This window comes from Bos taurus, chromosome 1, assembly GCF_002263795.3.
Source record: "Bos taurus isolate L1 Dominette 01449 registration number 42190680 breed Hereford chromosome 1, ARS-UCD2.0, whole genome shotgun sequence".
NCBI lineage: Eukaryota > Metazoa > Chordata > Mammalia > Artiodactyla > Bovidae > Bos > Bos taurus.
This window is the reverse complement of record NC_037328.1, coordinates 126471011-126490172: the sequence shown is the minus strand read 5'-3', so window position 1 is coordinate 126490172 and position 19162 is coordinate 126471011. Positions and strand designations below refer to the sequence as shown.

Below are 19162 nucleotides of genomic sequence, written 5' to 3'. Positions count from 1 at the left end.
CTTAAGATTCAAGCAAAAAATTTTTAAATACTCTATGCATTGTACAGAAAAAAAGATATTTGCTTTACATCTCTTTATGATGAAGCTAACAAAAGGACAAAAGTAGTGAGAATAAGGAGAAAAGCCTGGAAAAAAGTTTCAACATCCAGAATGGGAGTAGTAAGCTTGTTCTGAGAGGGCCAAATATGAAATATTTCAGGCATGAGGGCCATATATGAAATATTTCAGGCTTAAGGGCCATATGATCTCCATGTCAACTACTCAGTTGCCTTTGAAGTAGCTGCAGACAATACATAAATGAATGATCATGGCTATGTTCCAACAAAACTTTGTTTCCAGAAACAGGCAGCCAGTCTATGAGCCATGGTTTGCTAATGCACGATCTAAAAAAAGACATTATCAAAAACAGAAAAAAGAAAACTGCTTAAATGTTCAATGGCGTATAAACATATTCAGTTACTTCTGCTCCATTTGTGGTATCTAGTTCATAATAAAAGAAAACAAGGATGCATGAAATAAAACCATTTTGCTCCCTCAACTTAATAGCAAATTTGACCAAAATACACATAACAATGTGTTTGTGACACTTCAGGAGAGCAGAAGAGGCAGAATTCATAAAAGAGATCAAAAATAAATGTACAAAACAGCAGAATTTACCAATACAACTGCCTTTGGCTTCATTTTGCCCATGGCTTCCATTCACATTTACAAACATAAGTGGGGAGGACTTCATGATATGCTGGATGAAATCAAGCAACATCACAGAGGTTGGTTGAGAGTCAGTTTTCTTCACAAGTTCCAGAGCAACTAAAACAACAAAAGATTCATTTTAAAAAGTCATAACAAATTAAATGGCAGTTTTTTGTTAAGAAACTAGTCTCTGGTGACAAGAATTATGTCCAACACAGTGTTTATGATAAATTCATGGGACTAAACACTACAATCCTATCTTCCTAATTTTAAATGTTTAATAATCACATGTATTCATCTATCATATATCCACTTACCAAACATGTAGGCTATAGGCCTATAATATTCCTGGCACTGTGTTAAAATCTGAGGATTAAAAAAAACCCCTAACAATCAGATGAGGGAGTCAGACAAATAAATTAGTAATTATATCAATAATATGATGTGTTAACTATACTAATCTACAATAAATGAAACAAGGGTCTGGAAAGAGCCTGTGAAGGAGTTGATTCCTTGATGATGAGAAGTTGGTCAAACAGAGAGGGTAAGGACAAGTGGTCTAAACAGATGGAGTACCATATGAAAACACATTTTGCAAGTACTCAGTAGTCCTTTGTTATTTTTCAGGAACTCAAAATTTTACTGATTGAAAAAGAAAGGCTAGATGACTACTGTAATTCTTAAAATCTATGTCAAATTTGGAATTAAATTTATAAATCATGAGCCACATGCCACTCCAGATTGTCCCTTCCATGTAATTTCAACAGACATGGCACATATGACACCATCTTACCAAGTTGGTAGGATTTGTCTTTTAGATTGTCACAAACAGTAAATAGTTGATTCAACAACTCACAGAATCTTATTACCTTTCATTGACAAAGTGGCCAACTCTTATACAAAGAGTTTCTTAAAATGGCATTTGCTGTTTTTCAACCACTGACATAAGACCTATCTAAAAGAGAACTGGCCAAATATTTTTATTTAAAATAATTCATATATCAAAGAATCATGGCAAGCACTATCTAGATAACAATGAGGAAAAGAGAATTATTTTAAAAGTGTAAATCACATTATATAATAAGAAATACATACTTTAATATGAACAACAACAAGTAACTATCATAAGTCCTAACTATATATCTAAAGCTACATGGAGAAAAATGCTACTATAATGTGCATACATGAAAAAGAAAACAATTCATGATTTATATCAGAAATAACTTTTTCTTACCAACATTTACGTCTGTAAGTATTCGGTCAATGAACTGACATAGAATTTGTCTTGGCTTCTGTACAACAGTATTATATTCCTCTGGACTGGCACTAAAACACAAATAAAATGCTTTTAACCCTTAAAGGGATGATACCATGGATGATACCACTCTAACGGCAGCAAGTGAAGGTGAATTAAAGACCCTCTTGATGAGGGTGAAGGAGGAGACTGAAAAAGCCAGATTAAAACTAAATATTAAAAAAACTAATATCATGGCATCCAGCCCCATTACTTCATAGCAAATAGAAGGGGAGAAGGTGGAAACAGTGAGAGATTTCCTCGTGTTGGGCTCTAAAAATCACTGTGGATGGTGACTGCAGCCATGAAATCAGAAGACAATTGCTTCTTGGCAGGAAAGCTATGACAAACCTAGAGAGTGTATTGAAAAGCAGAGACATCATTCAGCCAACAAAGGTCCACACAGTCAAGGTTATGGTCTTCCCAATGGTCACGTAGGGTTATGAGAGCTGGACTGTAAAGAAGGCAGAGCACCAAAGAATTAATGCCTCTGAACTGTGGTGCTAGAGAAGACTATTGAGAGTCCCTTGGACAGCAAGGAGATCAAACTAGGCAATCTTAAAGGAAATCAACCCTGAATACTCATTGGAAGGACTGATGTTGAAGTTGAAGCACCGGTATTTTGGTCACCTGATGTGAACAGCCAACTCTGGAAAAGTCCCTGATGGCAGGGACTGAGGGCACAAAGAAAGAGGGTGTCAAAGGATAAGATGGCTGGATGGCATCACCAATGCAATGGACATGAACTTGGGCAAACTCTGGGAGATGATGAGGGACAGGGAGGCTTGGTGTGCTGCAATCCATGGGGTCACAAACAGTTGGACACAACTGCGCGAATGAACAACAACCCTTAAAGGGACTCACGATTTCATCTGTAAAAAATTCTCTAAAGTTGAACTTATCAAATGTGTTTAGTTTTAATGTTGACACTGATAGTATTCTGCAAAGTATACAATCTGCAAAGTCTAGACCTATCTTGCCCAATATGGTAAACCTTTACCACACACTATTGAGAACCTGATATACAGCTAGTCCAAAATGAAATGTGCTACAAGTATGAAATACACATTGGATTTGGAATATTCACTACCAAAAATGTGTAATACTGCATTAATAATGTTATATTAATTACATGTTAAAATGATAACATCTGGATATACTGAGTTAAATAATATATGTTGGGTTTCTTTAGTTTCTTTTATTTTAATAGAAGCATAATTGACTTATGACATTGTATTAGTTTGTGGTATACAGCAAAGTGAATCAGTTATCATATATTCTTTTCCATATTATTTTCTATTATGGTTTATTACAGGATATTCAATATAGCTTTCTGTGCTATACAATAGGATGCTGTTGTTTATCCATCTGTATATAATAATTTGCATCCGCTAGTCCCAAACTCCCATTCAACTCTCCCCTGCTCCCCACCTTTGGCAGCCATAAGTCTGTTCTCTATGTGTGAGTCTGTTTCTAATTCATAAATAAGTTCATTTGTGTTGTATTTTAAATTCCACATATAAGTGATATATACAATATGGTAATAATATATATTGCTAAAATTAATTTCACCTATTTCCTTTTTGTAATGTAGCATTTTGTAATGTGAGAAATTTTCAATTATATATGTGACTTACTTCATATTTCTATTGAATAGATCTAGACTTCTAGAAAAATCAAAAAAAACAGTTTCTTCAACAAAGAAATTCCAAGGGAAAAAAGAGAGAAGAAACTAATAATGAAGATTTAAGAACCGTATCGACCAAGTACAGTGGCTAGTCCTACATTGGATTCTGAATCAAGAATAAAAATAGCAAACTATAAATGACAACTGAGAAAATTTGAGCAGCCTAGATATTTGATGTTTTTAAGAAATTAAAGTTTTAGGTATGAAAATGGTATTGTGGTATGTCTAAAAAGTCTTTACACTCTAGAAATAAATAGTGGTATTTCGCTTACTCCTTGGAAGGAAAGTTATGACCAACCTAGATAGCATATTGAAAAGCAGAGACATTGCTTTGCCAACAAAGGTTCGTCTAGTCAAGGCTATGGTTTTTCCTGTGGTCATGTATGGATGTGAGAGTTGGACTGTGAAGAAGACTAAGCGCCGAAGAATTGATGCTTTTGAACTGTGGTGTTGGAGAAGACTCTTGAGAGTCCCTTGGACTACAAGGAGATCCAACCAGTCCATTTTGAACGAGATCAGCCCTGGGATTTCTTTGGAAGGAATGATGCTAAAGCTGAAACTCCAGTCCTTTGGCCACCTCATGCGAAGAGTTGACTCATTGGAAAAGACTCTGATGCTGGGAGGGATTGGGGGCAAGAGAAGGGGACGACAGAGGATGAGATGGCTGGATGGCATCACTGACTCGATGGATATGAGTCTGGGTGAACTCCTGGAGTTGGTGATGGACAGGGAGGCCTGGTGTGCTGCGATTCATGGGGTCGCAAAGAGTCAGACACGACTGAGCAACTGATGTGATCTGATTGATAAAATGATGTCTGGAATTTGCTGCGAAGTACTCTGAGGAGTAGATTTAAATCTATTAAAAAGTCTATTTAAATCTATTGAGAAATAGATTTAAGGGACTAGATCTGATAGACAGAGTGCCTGATGAACTATGGACGGAGGTTCATGACATTGTATAGGAGACAGGGAAGAAAGACCATCCCCAAGAAAGAGAAACGCAAAAAAGCAAAATGGCTGTCTGAGAAGGCCTTATAAACAGCTGTGAAAAGAAAAGAAGCAAAAAACAAAGGAGAAAAGAAAAGACATAACTCTGAATGCAGAGTTACAAAGAACAGCAAGGAGAGATAAGAAAGCCTTCCTCAGTGATCAGTGCAAACAAATAGAGGAAAACAATAGAATGGGAAAGAGTAGAGATCTCTTCAAGAAAATCGGAGATACCAAGGGAACATTTCATGCAAAGATGGGCTCGATAAAGGACAGAAATGGTATGGACCTAACAGAAGCAGAAGATATTAAGAGGTGGTGGCAAGAATACACAGAAGAACTATACAAAAAAGATCTTCACAACACAGATGATTACGGTGTGATCACTCACCTAGAGCCAGACATCCAGGCATGAGAAGTCAAGTGGGCCTTAGGAAGCATTATTATGAACAAAGCTAGTGGAGGTGAAGGAATTCCAGTTGACCTAGTTCAAATCCTAAAAGATGATGCTGTGAAAGTGCTGCATTCAATATGCCAGCAATTTTGGAAAACTGGACAGTGGCCACAGGACTGGAAAAGGTCAGTTTTCATTCCAGTCCCTAAGAAAGGCGATGCCAAAGAATACTCAAACTACCGCACAATTGCACTCATCCCAGGGACGGGGGAGCATGGTGGGCTGCCGTCTATGGGGTCGCACAGAGTCAGATACGACTGAAGCAACTTAGCAGCAGCAGCAACAACAGCATACGCTAGTAAAAAATGCTCAAAATTCTCCAAACCAGGCTTCAGCAATACGTGAACCGTGAACTTCCTGATGTTCAAACTGGTTTTAGAAAAGGCAGAGGAACCAGAGATCAAATTGCCAACATCCGCTGGATCATCGAAAAAACAAGAGAGTTCCAGAAAAACATCTATTTCTGCTTTACTGACTATGCCAAAGCCTTTAACTGTGTGGATCACAATAAACTGTGGAAAATTCAGAAAGAGATATGAATAACAGACAACCTGACCTGCCTCTTGAGAAATCTGCATCCAGGTCAGGAAGCAACAGTTAGAACTGGACATGGAACAACAGACTGGTTCCAGATCAGGAAAGGAGTACGTCAAGACTGTATATTGTCACCCTGCTTATTTAACTTATATGCAGAATACATCATGAGAAACACTGGTCTGGATGAAGCACAAGCTGGAATCAAGATTGCCAGGAGAAATATCAATAACCTTAGTTATGCAGATGAACCACCCTTATGGCAGAAAGCTAAGAAGAACTAAAGAGCCTCTTGATGAAAGTGAAAGAGGAGAGTGAAAAAGTTGGCTTAAAGCTCAACTTTCAGAAATCTAAGATCATGGCATCTTGTCCCATCACTCCATGGCAAATAGATGGGGAAACAATGGAAACAGTGAGAGGCTTTATTTTTCAGTTTAGTTGCTCAGTCGCGTCCAACTCTTCGCAACCCCATGAATCGTAGCACGCCAGGCCTCCCTGTCCATCACCAACTCCAGGAGTTCACCCAGACTCATATCCATCAAGTCAGTGATGCCATCCAGCCATCTCATCCTCTGTCGTCCCCTTCTCCTCCTGTCCCCAATCCCTCCCAGCATCAGAGTCTTTTCCAATGAGTCAACTCTTCGCATGAGGTGGCCAAAGGACTGGAGTTTCAGCTTTAGCATCATTCCTTCCAAAGAAATCCCAGGGCTGATCTCCTTCAGAATGGACTGGTTGGATCTCCTTGCAGTCCAAGGGACTCTCAAGAGTCTTCTCCAACACCACAATTCAAAAGCATCAATTCTTCAGCACTCAGCTTTCTTCACAGTCCAACTCTCACATCCATTCATGAGCACAGGAAAAACCATAGCCTTGACTAGATGGACCTCTGTTGGCAAAGCAATGTCTCTGCTTTTCAATATGCTATCTAGGTTGGTCATAACTTTTCTTCCAAGGAGTAAGTGTCTTTTAATTTCATGGCTGCAGTCACCATCTGCAGTGATTTTGGACCCCCAAAAATAAAGTCTGACACTGTTTCCATTGTTTCCCCATCTATTTCCCATGAAGTGATGGGACCAGATGCCATAATCTTCGTTTTCTGAACGTTGAGTTTTAAGCCAACTTTTTCACTCTCCTCTTTCACCTTCATCAAGAGGCTTTTTAGTTCCTCTTCACTTTCTGCCATAAGGGTGGTGTCATCTGCATATCTGAGGTTATTGATATTTCTCCCGGCAATCTTGATTCCAGCTTGTGCTTCTTCCAGTCCAGCATTTCTCATGATGTACTCTGCATATAAGTTAAATAAGCAGGGTGACAATATACAGCCTTGACGTACTCCTTTCCTGATTTGGAACCAGTTTGTTGTTCTATGTCCAGTTCTAACTGTTGCTTCCTGACCTGCATACAAATTTCTCAAGAGGCAGGTCAGGTGGTCTGTTATTCCCATCTCTTTCAGAATTTTCCACAGTTTATTGTGATCCACACAAAGGCTTTGGCATAGTCAGTAAAGCAGAAATAGATGTTTTTCTGGAACTCTCTTGCTTTTTCGATGATCCAGCGGATGTTGGCAATTTGGTCTCTTTATTTTGGGGGGCTCCAAAATCACTGCAGATAGTGACTGCAGCCATGAAATTAAAAGACGCTTACTCCCTGGAAGGAAAGTTATGACCAACCTAGACAGCATATTCAAAAGCAGAGACATTACTTTGTCCACAAAGGTCCATCTAGTCAAGGCTATGGTTTTTCCAGTAGTCATGTATGGATGTGAGAATTGGACTATAAAGAAAGCTGAGTGCCAAAGAATTGATGCTTTTGAAGTGTGGTGTTGGAGAAGACTCTTGAGAGTCCCTTGGACTACAAGGAGATACAATCAGTCCATGCTAAAGGAGATCAGTCCTGAGTGTTCACTGGAAAGACTAATGTTGAAGCTGAAACTCCAATACTTTGGTCACCTGATGTGAAGAGCTGACTCATTTGAAAAGACCCTGATGCCAGGAAAGATTGAAGGCAGGAGGATAAGGGGATGACAGAGATGAGATGACTGGATGGCATCACTGACTCAATGGACATGAGTTTTGGTGAATTCCAGGAGTTGGTGATGGACAGGGAGGCCTGGCATGCTGCGGTCCATGGGGTCACAAAGAGTCGCACATGACTGAGCAACTGAACTGAACTGAACTAAACTCTGAGAAGAGGCAGAGAGCCATGAATTTATTATTATCATTATGTGAAATGGAAAATCTATATACCATTTTCTCTTTTATTGTATGTTCAAAACTTTCCACAATAAAAGTTCAATAATCGTTAGGAAAAAATATACATAGAATCCTAAGAACAACCAAGAAAAAGTAATATTAAAAGGAGATACAATAATTAATCTGAGGAAGAGTATCCTAGAATCCTGAATGAATTCAACTTGAGTTCTATAATTGTGTATAAGTAACCAAGGAATAGAACATAACAATATAATAGAAAGTCTGGGTTCCACTACAGGATGAGGAATCATACAGTCAATCATGTAATCAACAAACACTTATTGAGTGCCTATAATGTACTAGAGAACTCATCAGAAGCTACTATTGGGAAGGTAAAGTGAAAGTGAAAGTGAAGTCGCTCAGTCGTGCCTGACTCTTTTCGACCCCGTGGACTGTAGCCTATCGAGGTCCTCTGTCCATGGGATTCTCCAGGCAAGAATACTGGAGGGGGTTGCCATTTCCTTCTCCAGGGGATCTTCCCAACCCAGGGATCCAACCCAGGTCTCCCGCATTTTGGGTGGATGCTTTACCATCTGAGCCACCAGGGAAGATCTCCATTGGGAAGGTAAAAGATAGTTTAATACAGGAGACTGATAAATCAATCTAGCCCTCTATCCAGACCAATTATGACCTAATCACCAAAACAGTTAACACAGGTGGAAACACAGGTATGGGGAGGAAAAAACCCCAGTTTTAGAAACAGTGAGTTTAAGGTCTCAAGGGAACTATGGGATGTCCTAAAGACTGTTGGAATTACAGTTCTAGACCTCAAGTGAAATGGGATATAGACTAACTAGCCTAGAGATATAGACTGTTATTGATATATAATAGTACATATCAAGCAAAGCTAAACATATTGTATTATTTCATATTTCACATGAAACAAAATCAGGAAATTAGACCCTAATTTTCACATGAGGAAACTGATTCTTATGCAGATTATATAATCTACCAGTATTAGAGCTAGTAGTAGTGGAAGCCTTGAATAAGAATGCAAAGGTAGTAAGTAACAGGAAAGCCAAAGACAGAACCTTAAGTTAATTAAGGTTAGAGGAGCCATGAGGAGAAAAGAAAAGGGTCAGAGAAACAGAAAAGCTATGAGAGATGTGTTCTAGAATCCAAGGAGGTGAGAATTCTAAGGAGGAGCTGTCAACAAGATCAAATAAAATTAGTTAAAATGTCCTTTGCATATATATTTTATATGGTAAAATACATTTAACATAAAATTTACCATCTTAACCTTTAAGAGTACAGTTCTGTGGCATTAAGCACATTCACATTATCCTACACCATCACCACCATCCCTCTCTAGCACTTTTTTGTCTTCCCAAACTGAAACTGTACTCGGTAAACAATTATCTCCCTACTTCCTCCTCCTCTTCCTCCAATTCTGTTTCTATGAATTTGACTACATCACACAAGTTGCATTCTATATTTGTCCATTGTGACTGACTTACTTCACAACACATATGTCTTCACAGTTCATGCATATTGTAACATGTGTCAGAATTTCCTTCCTTTTTAAGGCTAAATAATATTCTATATACTGTGTGTATGCTGCTAAGTCGCTTCAGTCGTGTCCAACTCTGTGCGACCCCACAGACGGTAGCCCACCAGGCTCCCCCGTCCCTGGGATTCTCCAGGCAAGAACACTGGAGTGGGTTGCCATTTCCTTCTCCAATGCATGAAAGTGAGAAGTGAAAGTGAAGTCACTCAGTCGTGTCTGACTCTTAGCGACCCCATGGACTGCAGCCCACCAGGCTCCTCCGTCCATGGGATTTTCCAGGCAAGAGTACTGGAGTGGGGTGCCATTGCCTTCTCCGACTGTGTGTGTATATATCACATTTAATCTATCTTTCCACAGATACTTGAGCTGCTTCCACCATTTAGCTACTGTGAATAATGCCCCTACAAAGGTGAGAACACAATATCTGTTTTATTCCCTTTCAGTTATTTTGGGTATATACATAGACGTGAAATGCAAAATTGTATGGTAATTCTATGTTTAATTTTTTTGAGAAACTGCCATACTGCTTCCACAAAGCTGCACCATTTTACAGCCCTACTAACAATTTACAAAGGTTCCAATTTTTCCTTATCCTCACCAACACTTGTTATTTTGTTGGTTTTCTTTTTTTTTTTAATAGTACCCATCCTCATGGGGTTGCAATGGTATCTCTGTAGTTTTGATTCACAATTTCCTAGTAATTAGGGATGTTGAACATCTTTTCATGTGCTTTTGGCCCATTTGTCTTTCTTCTTTGGAGAAAGTCTATTCAAGACCTTTCTTTATTTTTAAGTCTCATGCTCTACTGACTCTCTCATTTTTAAATCAGGTTAATTTTGTTGTTGCTGTTGATAATGAGCTATAGTTCTTAATATTTTTTGGATGATAACTCCTTACAGATATATGATTCACAAACATTTTCTTTCTTTCCATGGGTAGTCTTTTCACTCTGCTGATACTGTGCTATATAAAATTTTTAATTTTGATAATTTAAAATTTAATTTATTTTTTGATACGCTGTCATGCTTTTGGTGTCATATTCAAGAAATCACTGTCAAATCCAATGTCATGAAGCTTTTACCCTAAGAGTTCTAAGAGTTTTACAGTTTTTACTCTTTGATTTAGGTCTTTGATCCATTTTAAGTTGATTTTTTAAAATGTCCTTTGAATTTTAAAATTTTAATGTAGAGGTAAAGGCAGAAGCCAGATTTTAAAGGGTTGAAAAACAAATGAAATGTGAATATTGAGAAGAGCATGCTCTTTCTAAAGCTTGACCATGAAATGAAGGGAAGAATTGGAGTTGGTGCTAACTAAATGAAAACATGAGATCAAGACAACTTTGTTTTGTTTCCCTTAAGATGAAGAGACTTGAACAACTAATTCTTGAAACTTGGCTTTCCTTCCTGGGATCCATGTTCAAGTAGAGAGAATCCTTTGACAGCATGATTATCATTAGTCATAATGATAATCATTAATATATATTTATTAATATAGGATGAAAAGATGAGTAAAGGTACTAGTAATAAATTCAAAACACAAATAAAGCAAGATGCCTTGCTTCAAGGAAGTTGCTGGGGAGAGGGGAAGAATGCACAAAAATAATAATCAAGCATTATATACACCCGCAGCAGGAAATAACTAACTCTGCCTAGAAGACTCATGGAAAGCTGTGTATAAGTGATGAGCTTACTTCATCACTTCTACTGGCAAAACAGCTGAGGATATATTAGGTAAGCTGGTTATTTACAAAAAATAAAATTAAGTATTTCATATAAATAACTTATAACATTTATATAGTACTGTAAATGTATATACATTTTCCCACTTAAACAATGCTAAAAGAAAAAATGAGAAAGCTAATTATTTTCTTGATTATTCAATCACAAAGTCCAATTATAATTGATTACATACAGGACCCAAGGCATCTACAGTGTATAACTGCCACGATGGAAATGGTCCTGATACATAGTAAACAGTCCAAAAAACTTTGTTGAATGAATCAATGGTTCATAAGAATCTTTCTGAATCTTATGCCTCCTTCATCCTTAATGTATAATCTTTTCCGAACCTGCGGAATATCTACCAATAGACCATAGGATCCTAGAGGTGGGAGATTATGTTTCTCTATGAATTTCTACACTACCAAGAGACCATAAGCTGCTGCAGAAGAGAAACTGTCTTTTAATTCTCTTTGCATTGCTTACACCCCACCTAGAATTGTGTCCTGTTTGACCAAAAAAACCATTAAATGAAATAATAAATATTTACAAATAATGTAAACCCTAGGCACACAGAATCAAAGAATAAGTAATTGTATTTATACATGAAAGAGAAAAAACTGTGTTATTTATCTTATTATTTAAATCAGAACTGGCCAATAGAAATATAATGCAAGCCACATGCATAATTATACATTTTTTAATAATCACATTAAGAATGTAAAGAGAAACAGGCAATTTTCATTATAATAATATGTCAAAAATATTATCTGAAAATGTAATCAATATAAAAATTATTAATGAGATTGTTTATACTCCTTTCGGGAACTAAGTCTTTGAAACCTAGTATCTCATATTTATAGCATATCTCAATTTTAGATTAGACACATGTGAAATGCTCAGTGGCCACATAAAGTTGGTGTCTATAGTATACTATAGGACATCACAGATTTAATATAACCAAAAAATTTTCAAGTCTGAAATTACAAGGTAACATGACTTGTTTTAGACAAAATCAGGAAATTTTGTCATAAACCAAGTATAATTTGACAAGTGTCACTTAAAAACGTGAATGAGGAGGTCTGTGGTGAAGAGGAACTGGGATTGTGGGTGGCGGTGAGAGTTTCCTATAAAGTCTAAGTTTGTAAAAAAGACTATGCCTTCATGTGTCATTTGCATAATTTAAAAAAATCAGTTTATAAAGGTGAAGTGATTATCATTTATTAGATGTACTATTAGAATAAAGAAATTCATGGGAGGGTAAGCATTTCTTATTTTGCAACCTCGACATTAGGTGATGGACAGGGAGGCCTGGTGTGCTGCGATTCATGGGGTCGCAAAGAGTCGGACACAACTGAGGGACTGAACTGAACTGAAATGAAGAGGGAATACTTTTTTCAAAAGTATACAATAATATTTGGGTGGTAATTTTAGTACCACATAGAGTTTGGATACATTTAACAAACACTTGAGCACTTCGCCTGGGCAAGCATCAAATACCAGGAAAACCAAGATGCCATGTATTTACCAAGTTGATGCTTTTGAAGTGCAGTGTTGGAGAAGACTCTTGAGAGTCCCTTGGACTGCAAGGAGATCAAACCAGTCAATCTTAAAGGAAACCAGTTCTGAATATTCACTGGAAGGACTGATGCTGAAGCTGAAGCTCCAATACTTTGGCCACCTGGTGCAAAGGGCTGACTCATTAGAAAAGACCCTGATGCTGGGAAAGATTGAAGGCAGGAGGAGAAGGAGACTACAGAGGATGAGACAGTTGGATGGCATCACCGACTCAATGGACATTGAGTTTGAGCCATCTCCGGGAGCTGGTGATGGACAGGGAAGCCTGGCATGCTGCAATCCATGGGGTTGCAAAGAGTCGGACACAGCTGAGCAACTGAACTGAACTGATGTACCTGCTCTAAACCAATGAGTAGTTTAAAGGAGAAAAAAGTAAAAAGGCAATTTTAACACAGTGTGGTTAAGAGTTAATACAGCCAAGACAGAACATAGAAGGGACACTAAGTCCTGAGCAGGACCTGGAGGAGTCAAGGCCCTTGGAGGAGTCAAGGCTGCCTGGAGGAGGTGACACAAAGTAGAATCCCTAGGGGCTAGGCAGGTAAAATAAGGGAAGGAAGAGGGGTATTCCTGTGGAGGAAACATGTGTAAAGGCTCAGGAAAAAGAACATAAGCTGCTCTAGAAACTGTCAGAGGGTCTGCATGGCCAAAGACCAGGGAGGCATTATCTGGAAATGAAGCTGAAGAGGGACAATAAGGTCAAAGCTCAAAGAACCGGCTAAGGAGTTTGAATTCTGTACTGAAGGCTGTTGGGAGCCGCTTTAGGCATTACTGACAAAATGGAGGCGTGGCCCTAAACCCCCTCCCTTTGTTCCGTAGACATGGACCCGGAATGAAGGAGTTAGGCTTTGTGATTCTGACTTGTTTTTTCCTTTCCTCGGCTGAGTTGACTGAAGAGAATATTAAGGTGCTTATTGTTTTTGAGAGGAGCATGAGAAGGCATAAAGCCTTCTGCAGCTATACTCAGAGAATAATTTATAAAGTTAATCACTGACATTTGTTCAAGGACTTTTACAAAAAAGTGTTCCAGGGTGAGCACACAGGCCGCAGCTTGAGACCATGGGAGGGATTGCTATCTGAAGCCTATTTGTGAGGAAAGTGTTTATGGCAAAGGAGTTTGCCGAATTTAGGGCTTAGGAATAATTAAAATAGTTAGAAGCTAAAGATTTAAGGGATGCTGTAATGTTAGTATATTCTACTATAGCTTATAGAAATTAGGGACTTTAGAGATATTATTAGCTAGAAGCCCTAAGAAACACTGAGCTTAGGATACTAGGGGCAAACAGGACTTAGATAAGAAATAAACTGAGGAATGTGGTATGCAGCCCAGACATTAGCATGAGTTACAGTGTATTCACAAGGACACATGAGAAAAAGTAGATAAGAGTATCGCTAGGGAAGGAACTCCTTTTGAGGGGCAACAATGATTTTTGGAGAAAAATAAATCTGGGTCAATGGGAACTAAAAATATCAAACCTCTGACCTAATGCTTTTGTAAAAGTATAAAAGAGAATCATAAGCTTGAAATAAACAGGCAGTCCAAGAAAACTGAGAGGCTGCCTCAGTTTCTCGCCGACACCGCTCACCCCTTCAGGTTGAATCCCTGGCTGCTGGAGTTGGACTCTGGCAGAAGGCGATGGGACTGCAAAAGGTTCTAAGTAAGTGAATGAATTTACATGTTTTAAAAACATGAATTCAATTATATTAATTCCATGGCTTCCTATTAAACTTAAAGTCTACCCTATAAAGTGCTAAAGTATCTGGCCTCTGTGTACCCCTCCATCCTTAATACTACTCTCCTCTTTGCTCCCTATGTTCCAGGCTTCTTCTTCTTTACAAAGCAGGCTTATTCCCACCTAGGGATCTTTGTATTTCCTATTCCATCTCAGACACTTCTCCTTTCAGTTTCACATTATGAGCTTCTTCTCACCATCTAAACCTTCTCTAGTGGCTAATGTTGCTGTTCTCCAGTCCCTCATCTCCCTCCCATTGTCTCATTTAACATTTTAATGGGAACTATCACTATTGGAAAATATTTTGTGATTACAAAGTAATTTTAAACAGGAAAGCCAGAGACAGTCCTTGGAAATGATTTCTGAATGGAATCAGCCAGTGTTTAGATAGAAGAAACAACAAGTGTAAAGGAATGAAGGCAGGAATGACCTTGGTGTACTCTAAAAATAAGGCCAATGTCATTGGTATAGAGTGGGCAAGGGATGAATACACAGCTATGAGGAGAGGCAGGCAGAAGCCAGATTACGGTGGACCTTAGAGGCTCTGGGAAGGAGTTTGGATTTTATTCTAAGTATGCTGGAAAACCAAGGGAAGATTTTGAGCAGGGGAATAATATTATATAATCTACAATATGATTCATGGTTGTAAAAATCACTTTGGTTGCTGAGTAGGAAATCCACTATGAGTGGGTAAAAGTAGAAATGAAGAGATTAACTGGGAAATTACTTTAATAGTCTAGATAAGAAATTATGGTGATAGCAGTAGAGATGGTGAAAAGTGTTTTTTTAAAGGTAGGGTGGACAGGATTTGCTGATGGATTATTAAGGCATAAAGGAAAAAAAATTAAGGATAACTCTTAGGCTTTTGGTTGGTAAATTTATAATAACCTGGGGAAGGAACAGATTTAAGGACAGTAAATCACAAGTGCTGCTTTGAATATATTAATTTTAATTTCTGAGTGTAGATGTTGAGTAAGAACCTAACATATATCTTTGGGCTAGAGATATAAATTTGGGAGCCTTCAGCATATGCATGCATGTGTGCTAAGTCACTTCAGTCATGTCTGATTCATTTTTGATGCTATGGACCATAGTCCACCAGGCTCCTCTGTCCATGGGATTCTCCAAGCAGGAATACTGGAGTGGGTTGCCATGCTCTCCCCCAGGGGCTCTCCCTGACCCAAGGATCAAACCCATGTCTTTTACATCTCCTCCATTGGCAGGTGAATTCTTTACCACTAGCACCACCTGGGAAACCCTATCAGCACATAGGCAATATTTAAAGCCATGGGACTAGACAAGTTACTGAGGAATAAGATGGAAAGAGGGGTTTGTGTGGTTAAGAATCCACCTTGCAATACAGGGCACACGGGTTTGATCCCTAGTCTGGTAAGATCCCACAGGCTGTGAGGCAACTAAGCCCGTGTGCCACACCTACTCAGCCCACACACCTAGAACCCATGCTCCACAACAAGAGACGCCTCTGCAATGAGAAGACCTCACACTGCAACTAGAGAGCAGCCCCAGCTCGCCACAACTGGAGAAAGGCTGTGTGCAGCAATGAAGACCCATCACAGCCAAAAATAAATAAAATAACAATAAATGAATATTAAAAAAGAAAAAAGATGGAAAGAAGACTACGGATATAGCCTGAATGCACATATGGAGTCAAGAACGACACCCAGATTTCTGGTTTGGAAAAATGAATGAACATGGTATCATTTACTGAGAGATCTCTACCTCAGCAAATGAGAGAATTAAAAAAAAAAAAAAAGCTTGGAGAGGTTGGGATATGTGGAGAATTTGTACTGGATATATTGAGTCTTAACTGTACACAGGACACCCAGGGAACAAGTGGGTTACACTAACAACTGCCAATATACAGTTGCATTTTGATTCTACAGGAAGGAAATATGGTTTGGAGACACACATCTGGAGTCATCAAATAGCAGATGGTAGTCAAAGGCAGGAGAATGGATGAGAATACCAGAAAGGCTATGCAGAGAAAAAAAAGTTCAACCAGCAAAAAACAGGAGCAAAATTTATCCCTGAGAGACAGAGGAAGAAGAGACTACACATTAAAATAGTAAAATCTTATTTTTTTCAGAAATGTAACTGTGTGATCAATTAAAGGGGGGGAGGGTGGGGAATGGGAAAATAAAGCTTTGATGACTTGACTCTGTAAACCTAGCTCCAATAACTGCTATCTCTTTGACTTTAATCCTTCAATTTTCATGACTCCATTTCTTAATCAAGTGATAGTATCTGCTCCATTCTCCCAGATCATGGAGATACTGGGAGACTGAATAAGCGTGAATGAAGCAGTTGCAATGAAAAAATCATGATCATTAAGAACTATTACTAGACAATTCTATGTGTCAGTTTTTCTACTCCTTCTATTAGAATGGCTACAAATGAGTAAAAGGTAACCTAAGTTCTGTTGATGAAAGAGAGTATAAACAAATCCAAGATACTATTATTTTCATTAACAAGTATCACAGAGGAAGACAGAAAAGGGAAGAGAAGTAATAATCAGTAAGTTCTAAAAGCAAGGCAGGGAAAACACACTGAGCTTCATACTGAGCCTGAAAGATGAAATCTGTATATCAGTTTCCCATATGAAGACTTGCCTTCATCTTATTTTAGAAAGGCAGATGTTACTTTACAAAATGTTAACACAAGTATGCTTGCAACATTCATGCAAAGTGGGGAAAAAATTATACACACAACAATAGGATGATTCAGTTAAGATAAGTATGGTCCCTTCATTTATATCTTCCTATCTATGTAACTGAGGAAGACTAAATGTCAATGTTTGTAGGATCTACAAGTGGAGATAGACACAAATGTATGGCAAAAAGAAAGGGAATTAAATATCCCATGGGATTAATGTCAGTTGTGGCTGTGTGCTAAGTTTCCAAGCAGTTTAAGAAATCGAAAAACAACTATTCCAATTGACAGTTCAATTGCAGCAGTGGTACAAGCCCACTTATTTTCTATTCACAGTGTATTATAAAAATTAAACAAACAAAAACCCCGTCTCTCGTCTTCAGGCCAGGTTTAGGAAAGGCTATGTGTGTGTTGAATGGGGATAGCAGCCACTGACATCTGTCCCCTCTCTTTCGGCAGCTCGTTTATAGAATTTTACTTTTACTTGGGTGGTAAAAAATCCACCTGCCAACGCAGGAAACGTGGGTTCGCTGGGTCGGGAAGACCCACTCCAGTATTCTCGTCTGTAAAATCCCTTGGATAAAGGAGCCTGGTTGGCTGCGGACAAAAATGCCATCGACAGAGGAGTCTGGCAGGCTGAAGTCCATGGGGTCACAAAGAGTCAGGCAGACATGACGTTTACAGGAAATAACAACTTGCCACTGGAACATTAAGCTATCTTCAAATTTTAGCAACATTCTGTGAACATTTATGCTTTGTGGACGTTGTGGGAGATCCCTGGGATTTCTGAATAAAATAACGTTTTGAAGAGTGGATTATCAGTATGAAAAGGTCCCACCTCCAGAATGGCCTACGGTCTAATTTAGAAACTTTTTAAAACAACTGGGCTTCCTTGCACAAAATCAGAACGAGTGATTTTTCTTCCGAGGGTAGTTTTGGGTCAAAAGCTAAATACCAATACCAAATACTAAATACCAACAGTGATCATAAAGCATAGGAACTGGGGAAAGTGCAGGGGGCAAGCACCCTATCTAAAGGGACGAGGCTTTTGAGAAGCAAATGAGTGAAGGAAAGTGACGAGAAAGTGATCAGAAGGCAGCTTCCCTCCCGCCACTGAGGCAATCCCCTGGGGATCGGGATGGGAGGTGGGGGAAGAACTCCCGCCCGCGGCTGAGGTAAAGTGGGACCAACAGACGACCCGTCCCCTCCAACCCGTATCCCGCGGGTCTGCGGCGACTCCCCGCGCCCCGCGACCTTTCAACGGCCTCTCTGAGAGAGAAGCGCTCCAGTCAGCCGTGGAGCATCTCCACAAGGGCCGCGGTCGGGGTTGAGGGGATCGGAGCATGGACGCGCGCGACCGGTGAGGAAGAGCACGTTAGACGCCAGCCTGGCCCTACCTGCCCAGCTCCCGGAGGGCTGGGATCATAGACGCCAGCTCCAAGCCATGCTCGCCCATTCTGAGGACGCGCGGCACTCTTCAATTACAACGAGGCGGGCTCCTGGCGTCTCCACAACTACCTCTGGAGAGGAGGCGCGGCGCCCGACGGAAACTCGCAAGGCCCAAAACTCCTCCCGGAAGCCGCGGCCGGTCAGCTCTCTAGGCCTGAGTTCGTTTCCGCGTAGGACCCGGGGGAGGCCTGGCGGTCGTGAGGGGGCGTGGCGAGGGGCGGGACGCGCTCAGGTCCGGTTTCCCGGGTAAGGTTCTCTCTGAGCCTGGAGCGCCCGGCAGGCGAGATTTGCTAGTTTTGGTTTTTAGCTGCTCTGCTCTATCACTCCCAGCCACAGAGGCTCAGAGAAGCCAGACCTCTGAATCTGGGGACGACAAGGGCGTGGTGGGGACCAACCCAGAATCCGTCGCATCAGAAACTTGAAAACTGAGGCAATTCAGCAGCTAAAGGCCCGGAATTAGATCGCCGGTTTCCTCCCCTCGGAGTCACGCTCCCAGGTTCCTCATTTTCTACCACTCTCTTGACATCCTTTCTGAGAGTTACGGGGCAGAAGTTGGGCTCCTTCTTGTCCTTTCTGTTTCAGCAGATTTCACCACCCTCCCTCCCCCGCCAA

General features: G+C 39.7%; 1 protein-coding gene across 2 annotated transcripts in view; it reads right to left on the bottom strand.

The window, feature by feature from the left end:
* ATR (ATR serine/threonine kinase) overlaps positions 1-18623 on the bottom strand; it is a 120511-nt gene extending 101888 nt beyond the window's left edge. For both annotated transcript variants that reach the window (XM_002685057.7, XM_059888935.1), the window contains exons 1-3: positions 18499-18623; positions 1925-2016; positions 658-807 (exon numbers count right to left, since the gene is read on the bottom strand). In XM_002685057.7, the coding sequence (XP_002685103.2) occupies positions 658-807; positions 1925-2016; positions 18499-18557 (301 nt within the window). In that variant the 5' untranslated portion in view covers positions 18558-18623. The remainder of the gene's footprint in view (positions 1-657; positions 808-1924; positions 2017-18498) is intronic.
* Between the last annotated feature and the right edge of the window lie 539 nt (positions 18624-19162).